At 48.0% G+C, this 10,000-nt stretch overlaps 1 protein-coding gene across 1 annotated transcript in view; it reads left to right on the plus strand.

The window, feature by feature from the left end:
* LOC117509337 (interleukin-1 receptor accessory protein-like) overlaps positions 1–10,000 on the plus strand; it is a 70,910-nt gene that overhangs the window by 52,902 nt on the left and 8,008 nt on the right. The window contains exons 9-10 of the mRNA XM_034168995.1: positions 7,224–7,372; positions 8,912–9,055. Of these exons, the coding sequence (XP_034024886.1) occupies positions 7,224–7,372; positions 8,912–9,055 (293 nt within the window). The remainder of the gene's footprint in view (positions 1–7,223; positions 7,373–8,911; positions 9,056–10,000) is intronic.

A 10,000-nucleotide genomic window follows, 5' to 3' on the forward strand; every position in this document is an offset into this window, starting at 1 on the left:
TGTGTGCGCGCGTGTCTTTGCATTAAGCGTGTGTCTGTGTTTTGGGCTAAGCGCGTGTGTGTGTGTGCGCGTGTGTGTCTTTGCGTTAAGCGTGTGTGTGTGCACGTGTGTGTCTTTGTGTTAAGCGTGTGTATCTGTATTTTTGGGCCAAGTGTGTGTGTGTGTGCGCGTGTGTGTCTTTGCGTTAAGCGTGTGTGTGTGTGTTTTTGGGCTAAGCGCGTGTGTGTGTGCGCGCGTGTGTCTTTGCATTAAGCGTGTGTCTGTGTTTTTGGGCTAAGTGTGTGTTTGTGCTCGTGTGTGTCTTTATGTTAAGCGTGTGTGTCTGTGTTTTTGGGCTAAGCGTGTGTGTGTGTGTGTGTGCGTGTGTGTCTGCATTAAGCGTGTGTGTCTGTGTGTTTTTGGGCTAAGTGTGTGTGTGTGTGTGTGTACGCGCGTGTGTGTCTGCATTAAGCGTGTGTGTCTGTGTGTTTTTGGGCTAAGCGCGTGTGTGTGTGCATGTGTGCACGCGTGTGTGTCTTTGCGTTAAGCGTGTGTGTCTTTGTTTTTGGGCTAAGCGTGTGTGTGTGTGCGCATGTGTGTCTTTGTGTTAAGCTTGTGTGTCTGTGTCTTTGTGTTAAGTGTGTGTGTCTGTGTGTTTCTGGGCTAAGCGCGCGTGTGTATGTGCGCGTCTGTGTCTTTGTGTTAAGTGTGTGTGTCTGTGTGTTTTTGGGCTAAGTGCGTGTGTGTGTGCGCGCGTGTGTCTTTGCATTAAGCGTGTGTCTGTGTTTTTGGGCTAAGCGCGTGTGTGTGTGTGCGCGTGTGTGTCTTTGCGTTAAGCGTGTGTGTGTGCGCATGTGTGTCTTTGTGTTAAGCGTGTGTATCTGTATTTTTGGGCTAAGTGTGTGTGTGTGTGTGTGTGTGTGTGCGCGTGTCTTTGTGTTAAGCGTGTGTCTGTGTTTTTGTGCTAAGCGCGTGTGTGTGTGTGCGCACGCACGCGTGTGTCCTTGCGTTAAGCGTGTGTGTCTGTGTGTTTTTGGGCTGTGTGTGTGCTCGTGTGTGTCTTTGTGTTAAGCGTGTGTGTCTGTGTTTTTGGGCTAAGCGCGTGTGTGTGTGCATGTGTGCACGCGTGTGTGTCTTTGCGTTAAGCGTGTGTGTCTGTGTTTTTGGGCTAAGCGTGTGTGTGTGTGTGTGCGCATGTGTGTCTTTGTGTTAAGCTTGTGTGTCTGTGTTTTTGGGCTAAGTGTGTGTGTGTGTGTGTGTGCGCGCGCGTGTGTGTCTTTGTGTTAAGTGTGTGTGTCTGTGTGTTTTTGGACTAAGCGCGTGTGTGTGTCTTTGTGTTAAGCGTGTGTGTGTCTTTGTGTTAAGCGTGTGTGTGTCTGTGTGTTTTTGGGCTAAGCGTGTGTGTATTTGTGTGTGTGCGCGCGCGCGCGTCTGTCTTTGTGTTAAGTGTGTGTGTCTGTGTGTTTTTGGGCTAAGTGTGTGTGTGTGTGTGTGTGTGTGCGCGCGTCTGTGTCTTTGTGTTAAGTGTGTGTGTCTGTGTGTTTTGGGCTAAGTGCGTGTGTGTGTGCGCGCGTGTGTCTTTGCATTAAGCGTGTGTCTGTGTTTTTGGGCTAAGCGCGTGTGTGTGTGTGCGCGTGTGTGTCTTTGCGTTAAGCGTGTGTGTCTTTGTGTTAAGCGTGTGTATCTGTATTTTTGGGCTAAGTGTGTGTATGTGTGTGCGCGTGTGTGTCTTTGCGTTAAGCGTGTGTCTGTGTGTTTTTGGGCTAAGCGCGCGTGTGTGTGTGCGCACGCGTGTGTCCTTGCGTTAAGCGTGTGTGTGTGTTTTTGGGCTAAGTGTGTCTGTGTGTGTGTGTGTGTGTGCGCGCGCGCGTCTGTGTCTTTGTGTTAAGTGTGTGTGTCTGTGTGTTTTTGGGCTAAGTGTGTGTGTGTGTGTGTGTGCGCGCGTCTGTGTCTTTGTGTTAAATGTGTGTGTGTGTTTTTGGGCTAAGCGCGTGTGTGTGTGTGCGCGCGTGTGTCTTTGCATTAAGCGTGTGTCTGTGTTTTTGGGCTAAGCGCGTGTGTGTGTGTGTGTGCGCGTGTGTGTCTTTGCGTTAAGCGTGTGTGTGTGCGCATGTGTGTCTTTGTGTTAAGCGTGTGTATCTGTATTTTTGGGCTAATTGTGTGTATGTGTGTGCGCGTGTGTGTCTTTGCGTTAAGCGTGTGTCTGTGTGTTTGTGGGCTAAGCGCGCGTGTGTGTGTGTGTGTGTGCGCGCACGCGTGTGTCCTTGCGTTAAGCGTGTGTGTCTGTGTGTTTTTGGGCTAAGCGTGTGTGTGTGCGCATGTGTGTCTTTGTGTTAAGCGTGTGTGTCTGTGTTTTTGGGCTAAGCGTGTGTGTGTGTGTGCGCTTGTGTGTCTTTGCGTTAAGCGTGTGTCTGTGTGTTTTTGGGCTAAGCGCGTGTGTGTGTGTGCGCGTGTGTGTCTTTGCGTTAAGCGTGTGTGTGTGCACGTGTGTGTCTTTGTGTTAAGCGTGTGTATCTGTATTTTTGGGCCAAGTGTGTGTGTGTGTGTGTGCGCGTGTGTCTTTGCGTTAAGCGTGTGTGTGTGTGTTTTTGGGCTAAGTACGCGTGTGAGTGTGCGTGTGTCTTTGCGTTAAGCGTGTGTGTCTGTGTTTTTGGGCTAAGTGTGTGTTTGTGCTCGTGTGTGTCTTTATGTTAAGCGTGTGTGTCTGTGTTTTTGGGCTAAGCGTGTGTGTGTGTGTGTGTGTGTGTGTGTGTGCGTGTGTGTCTGCATTAAGCGTGTGTGTCTGTGTGTTTTTGGGCTAAGTGTGTGTGTGTGTGTGCGCGCGTGTGTGTCTGCATTAAGCGTGTGTGTCTGTGTGTTTTTGGGCTAAGTGTGTGTGTGTGTGTGTGCGCGCGTGTGTGTCTGCATTAAGCGTGTGTGTCTGTGTGTTTTTGGGCTAAGCGCGTGTGTGTGTGCATGTGTGCACGCGTGTGTGTCTGCATTAAGCGTGTGTGTCTGTGTGTTTTTGGGCTAAGCGCGTGTGTGTGTGCATGTGTGCACGCGTGTGTGTCTTTGCGTTAAGCGTGTGTGTCTTTGTTTTTGGGCTAAGCGTGTGTCTGTGTGTGCGCATGTGTGTCTTTGTGTTAAGCTTGTGTGTCTGTGTCTTTGTGTTAAGTGTGTGTGTCTGTGTGTTTCTGGGCTAAGCGCGCGTGTGTGTGTGCGCGCGTGTGTCTTTGCATTAAGCGTGTGTCTGTGTTTTTGGGCTAAGCGCGTGTGTGTGTGTGCGCGTGTGTGTCTTTGCGTTAAGCGTGTGTGTGTGCGCATGTGTGTCTTTGTGTTAAGCGTGTGTATCTGTATTTTTGGGCTAAGTGTGTGTATGTGTGTGCGCGTGTGTGTCTTTGCGTTAAGCGTGTGTCTGTGTGTTTTTGGGCTAAGCGCGCGTGTGTGTGTGTGCGCACGCGTGTGTCCTTGCGTTAAGCGTGTGTGTGTGTTTTTGGGCTAAGCGTGTGTGTGTGCGCATGTGTGTCTTTGTGTTAAGCGTGTGTGTCTGTGTTTTTGGGCTAAGTGTGTGTGTGTGTGTGTGTGCGCGCGCGCGTCTGTGTCTTTGTGTTAAGTGTGTGTGTCTGTGTGTTTTTGGGCTAAGTGTGTGTGTGTGTGTGTGCGCGCGTCTGTGTCTTTGTGTTAAATGTGTGTGTCTGTGTGTTTTTGGGCTAAGTGCGTGTGTGTGTGCACGCGTGTGTCTTTGCATTAAGCGTGTGTCTGTGTTTTTGGGCTAAGCGCGTGTGTGTGTGTGTGCGCGTGTGTGTCTTTGCGTTAAGCGTGTGTGTGTGCGCATGTGTGTCTTTGTGTTAAGCGTGTGTATCTGTATTTTTGGGCTAATTGTGTGTATGTGTGTGCGCGTGTGTGTCTTTGCGTTAAGCGTGTGTCTGTGTGTTTTTGGGCTAAGCGCGCGTGTGTGTGTGTGTGTGCGCGCACGCGTGTGTCCTTGCGTTAAGCGTGTGTGTCTGTGTGTTTTTGGGCTAAGCGTGTGTGTGTGCGCATGTGTGTCTTTGTGTTAAGCGTGTGTGTCTGTGTTTTTGGGCTAAGCGTGTGTGTGTGTGCGCTTGTGTGTCTTTGCGTTAAGCGTGTGTCTGTGTGTTTTTGGGCTAAGCGCGTGTGTGTGTGTGCGCGTGTGTGTCTGCATTAAGCGTGTGTGTCTGTGCGTTTTTGGGCTAAGTGTGTGTGTGTGTTCTGTGCTAGGACCAATTTTATTCACTTTATACATGCTTCCCTTAGGCAGTATTATTAGACGGTATTGCTTAAATTTTCATTGTTACGCAGATGATACCCAGCTTTATCTATCCATGAAGCCAGAGGACACACACCAATTAGCTAAACTGCAGGATTGTCTTACAGACATAAAGACATGGATGACCTCTAATTTCCTGCTTTTAAACTCAGATAAAACTGAAGTTATTGTACTTGGCCCCACAAATCTTAGAAACATGGTGTCTAACCAGATCCTTACTCTGGATGGCATTACCCTGACCTCTAGTAATACTGTGAGAAATCTTGGAGTCATTTTTGATCAGGATATGTCATTCAAAGCGCATATTAAACAAATATGTAGGACTGCTTTTTTGCATTTACGCAATATCTCTAAAATTAGAAAGGTCTTGTCTCAGAGTGATGCTGAAAAACTAATTCATGCATTTATTTCCTCTAGGCTGGACTATTGTAATTCATTATCAGGTTGTCCTAAAAGTTCCCTGAAAAGCCTTCAGTTAATTCAAAATGCTGCAGCTAGAGTACTGACGGGGACTAGAAGGAGAGATCATATCTCACCCATATTGGCCTCTCTTCATTGGCTTCCTGTTAATTCTAGAATAGAATTTAAAATTCTCCTTCTTACTTAGAAGGTTTTGAATAATCAGGTCCCATCTTATCTTAGGGACCTCGTAGTACCATATCACCCCAATAGAGCGCTTCGCTCTCAGACTGCAGGCTTACTTGTAGTTTCTAGGGTTTGTAAGAGTAGAATGGGAGGCAGAGCCTTCAGCTTTCAGGCTCCTCTCCTGTGGAACCAGCTCCCAATTCAGATCAGGGAGACAGACACCCTCTCTACTTTTAAGATTAGGCTTAAAACTTTCCTTTTTGCTAAAGCTTATAGTTAGGGCTGGATCAGGTGACCCTGAACCATCCCTTAGTTATGCTGCTATAGACTTAGACTGCTGGGGGGTTCCCATGATGCAGTGAGTGTTTCTTTCTCTTTTTGCTCTGTATGCACCACTCTGCATTTAATCATTAGTGATTGATCTCTGCTCCCCTCCACAGCATGTCTTTTTCCTGGTTCTCTCCCTCAGCCCCAACCAGTCCCAGCAGAAGACTGCCCCTCCCTGAGCCTGGTTCTGCTGGAGGTTTCTTCCTGTTAAAAGGGAGTTTTTCCTTCCCACTGTAGCCAAGTGCTTGCTCACAGGGGGTCGTTTTGACCGATGGGGTTTTACATAATTATTGTATGGCCTTGCCTTACAATATAAAGCGCCTTGGGGCAACTGTTTGTTGTGATTTGGCGCTATATAAAAAAAAAATTTGATTGATTGGTTTGATTTGTGTGTGTGTGTGTGTGTGTGTGTGTGCGCGCGCGTGTGTGTCTGCATTAAGTGTGTGTGTCTGTGTGTTTTTGGGCCAAGTATGTGTGTGTGTGTGCACGTGTGCCTGTGTGTGTCTTTGTGTTAAGCGTGTGTGTCTGTGTGTTTTTGGGCTAAGCGCGTGTGTGTGTGCATGTGTGCACGCATGTGTGTCTTTGCGTTAAGCGTGTGTGTCTGTGTTTTTGGGCTAAGCGTGTGTGTGTGTGCGCATGTGTGTCTTTGTGTTAAGCTTGTGTGTCTGTGTTTTTGGGCTAAGTGTGTGTGTGTGTGTGTGTGTGTGTGTGTGTGCGCGCACGTGTGCGTCTTTGTGTTAAGTGTGTGTCTGTGTGTTTTTGGACTAAGCGCGTGTGTGTGTGCGCGTGTGTGTCTTTGTGTTAAGCGTGTGTGTCTGTGTGTTTTTGGGCTAAGCGCGTGTGTATTTGTGTGTGTGTGCGCGCGTGTGTGTCTTTGCGTTAAGCGTGTGTGTCTGTGTGTTTTTGGGCTAAGCGCGTGTGTATTTGTGTGTGTGTGCGCGCGTGTGTGTCTTTGTGTTAAGCGTGTGTGTCTGTGTGTTTTTGGGCTAAGCGCGTGTGTATTTGTGTGTGTGTGCGCGCGTGTGTGTCTTTGCGTTAAGCGTGTGTGTCTGTTTTTGGGCTAAGTCTGTGTGTCTTTGTGTTAAGCATGTGTGTCTGTGTGTTTTTGGGCTAAGTGTGTGTGTGTGTGTGTGCGCGCGCACGTGTGTCCTTGGGCTAAGCGCATGTGTGTGTGTGCGCATGTGTGTCTTTGTGTTAAGTGTGTGTGTTTTTGGGCTAAGTGTGTGTGTGTGTGCGCGCGCACGTGTGTCTTTGTGTTAAGTGTGTGTGTCTGTGTGTTTTTGGGCTAAGTGTGTGTGTGTGTGTGTGTGTGTGTGTGCGCGCGCGTGTGTCTTTGTGTTAACCGTGTGTGTTTGTGTGTTTTTGGGCTGTGTGTGTGTGTGTGTGTGCGCGTGTGTGTCTGTGTGTTTTTGGGTTAAGCGTGTGTGTCTTTGCATTAAGCGTGTGTCTGTGTGTTTTTGGGTTAAGTGTGTGCGTGTGTGGTGTGACTCCTGCCTGTCCTGTCTTTGTTTCCCTGCTGGGTTCGGGGCTCTGGGTTTCTGTTCAGCCATGTGCAGTTTCTGTGGGGTTCCCTGGGCGCCGCGCGCTGCTTTTATGTTTCTTCCTTGTTTTCCTGGGTTCTGTGTTGTTTATTTAATTTAGTTCCCACGCTGTCATTGTTTTTGGACCGTTGTTTTTTTGTCATCACGTTTGTTTGTCTCTCTGTCTTTTACAGAGCTTTTTGAGTTTTTCATCACCTTAGGTTTTTTTTCATGTCACTTTCCTTTTTAGTCTGAGAAGGATTTTGGACATTTGGGAGATTGTTTATTGTCTGTAAATAAACACCTTGTTTTGTTCTGTATTCCTCTTTGTCTGGTGATCTGAATCCTGGGCTCCAGTTCCTCGTAGTCCAGGGTTCTAAACTGTAACAGATGAATTTCTTGAAAGTCAAAACAAGGAGCAGAAAAGCTGTGATTCCCACACAAACAGCAGGAATGTTCCTTCATTCTCTGCTCAGGACGCCACAAAGTGTTTCCACAGAAAATAGCTGTTGGCTTAAAGTTGAAAGTGTTGTTTCTGTTTGCAGGCAGTTGAAGAATGACTACGGGGACCAGACTATGGAGAGCGAGCTGGTGATCCACAGCTTCCAGGCTGCAGACCTGAAGAGAGAGTATAACTGCTCTGTGAAGAACCAGGAAGGCTCCGACACTCGCCGAGCTCAGCTGGAGGAGGAGGGTGAGCAGGAAGCCAAGATCATTCAGTTCAAAGCTACTTAATGCAGGTCAGCTTTCATCTGTATCATCCTGGTCCACCCAGCTGAAAACCAGGACCCACCTGGGCTGGGGATGTAACCTGGTGTCTCGTCTCGGGGGCGGGGGTAAACTCTCATCCACTCGATGCTGTGGAATTCATGAAGCAGCACCAGCACAGGGCTGTGAAAACTCTGTGGATCCGCGGAATTCCGTGGATTTCCTCATGGGGAGGGGTGCGGGAGTGTCAGTGTTGTACTCTTTAATTGTGATCGTTACTGAGTTTTTAAAATGTTTATCACAAAGCATTCTCTTTTTTTACGACATCATGCAAGTTTTATCAGTCCGTGGACACTGATCTGTGTGTTACAGATACAAATCAGTTTTCTCGGATCCGCGGAGTTTCGAGGAAAATAAATGCCACTCAAAGCCTGGCTGTTACGACAGTTGTCGTAAAGCGGGACTGGTTGGTTGCTGCGGTGACGCTGTGTGGCTCCTTTGCGAAGCTAGCTGAACGTAGCATGTGGACATCACACACTTTTAGAACTTTAAAGTTTTTAAAAGAATTGTGCAGCATGTCTGTGTCACGGAGCGACATCAGACAGAGCGAAGATGGCGAGAAAGACGTTTTGAAAAAGTGTGATAAGGACAAGAATCCTTGGAATTGTTGCTTCATCAACACACCTGAAAGATAAACGGGAAAAGCGAACTGGTAAGAATTTTTTTCTCTCTGGAAAATAAACATTGTGCTGTTCAAACAGGATTTCAGAAAAGATTATGTGCCTTTTTTTTCTTTCATTAATCTACACTTTCTTTGATTGAAAAAAGACATTGTGGCTTTGAATGAATTTAGGCTACATGAATTTACACAACAATGTAAATTAGTTTTTATTAATGTAGACTTTTTTCATGGGAAAAAAGACATTGTGGCTTTGAGTGGATTTACAGGAATTTACACAAGAATGTGTGGCTTTTTATTATTAGGTATGTTATTGATATTTTACCCTGATTTTGTTTTTAATATTCTGCAATCTACCCCCTGCGAATTTTCCTCGGATTTCACAATTTTCATTTCACAGCCCTGCCAGCACAGACGGGCCCCAGAGTCCAGTGCAGGGTTCCCATCAGTCCTTAAAAAGTCTTCAGTCTGTCTTGCCTGAAGCTGTCAGAACACTGCCAGCTCAAGTTCTTTGTACATGTGACACTGTGTGGTCCAGACTCTTGTGACCCTTTTTCCTGTCGCTCTGAGTTAAACCTCTTGAGGTGTCTCAGACGGTCTTCAAGACTCCAAATCACAGTCTGACTCCAGGACTGACGGGAAACGCTGTCACAGAGGACGTCTTCTGGACGGGTTCTCATGTGAATTTCTTTTTCACATCAGAACAGCGAGTCTGGTCCAGAGATGATTCTGGAAGGAGCGCACAGCTCTGAGCTCCCGGCTTAGCCTAAAGTCCACACCCACAGCCTGCTTTCTGGATTGTTGTGGTTTTGGTTTCTAATTGGGTTTTGTGTCTTTGTTCCTCAGTGCTGCTGCCGTCTGTGGAGCTGGGCTGTGGACTCGGTGTGGTCCTGGTTTTCCTGCTGGTCCTGTTTGTGCTCTATCATGTTTACTGGCTGGAGCTGCTGCTGCTCTACCGCTCGTGGTTCGGCACTGACGAGCGACACACAGGTACCAAACGGAACCATTTGACTGCTGCAGGAGGACAGCAGAGAGAAAAGGAGAGCAGGACGGAGTGTAGATTTAATTTCTTCAGCAGTGGAGGAACCAAAATCAGAATGTATTTGAAAGATCAGATGTGAGAGTTTTTATAGGCAGCATAAAGACCAGAGAAGACGACGGAGAGGAACATCTGAAGAACAGGACTGGACAGCGAGGAGCCGGATGGAGTCATCTCAGGTCTCGGGACATGACACTGGTACAGCATGTTGCCACATCCACTAGAGAACCGCTTTCAGTCCTGGGCCATCCCCACATCTCAAGATTAGCCATCTATCTTCTGAGGCCATGTGAAACGTGGCTGGGTGAAATGTGGGCATGTTCTTAGCTGGGTTGAAACGTGGGCGTGTGCTTAGCTGGGTTGAAACGTGGGCGTGTGCTTAGCTGGGTGCAACGTGGGCGTGTGCTTAGCTGGGTGAAACATGGGCGTGTCCTTAGCTGGGTTGAAACGTAGGCGTGTCCTTAGCTGGGTTGAAACATGGGCGTGTCCTTAGCTGGGTTGAAACGTGGGCGTGTCCTTAGCTGGGTTGAAACATGGGCGTGTCCTTAGCTGGGTGAAACGTGGGCGTGTCCTTAGCTGGGGTGAAACGTGGGCGTGTCCTTAGCTGGGTGAAACGTGGGTGTGTCCTTAGCTGGGGTGAAACGTGGGCGTGTCCTTAGCTGGGGTGAAACGTGGGCGTGTCCTTAGCTGGGGTGAAACATGGGCGTGTCCTTAGCTGGGTTGAAACGTGGGCGTGTGCTTGTCCTTCTCCAGTCTCTGGGCTCCTCCACACCAACACACCTATGTCCTGGATCATGTCCAGAGAAACTCCCCATATGGACTAAATGTGGTGTCTGATGTTCCCTCACAGTGTCAGTGATCCTACCCATCTGAGTCTCACTAAGTACCTGTTCATT

Source organism: Thalassophryne amazonica, chromosome 4 (genome assembly GCF_902500255.1).
Source record: "Thalassophryne amazonica chromosome 4, fThaAma1.1, whole genome shotgun sequence".
Taxonomy (NCBI): Eukaryota; Metazoa; Chordata; class Actinopteri; order Batrachoidiformes; family Batrachoididae; genus Thalassophryne; species Thalassophryne amazonica.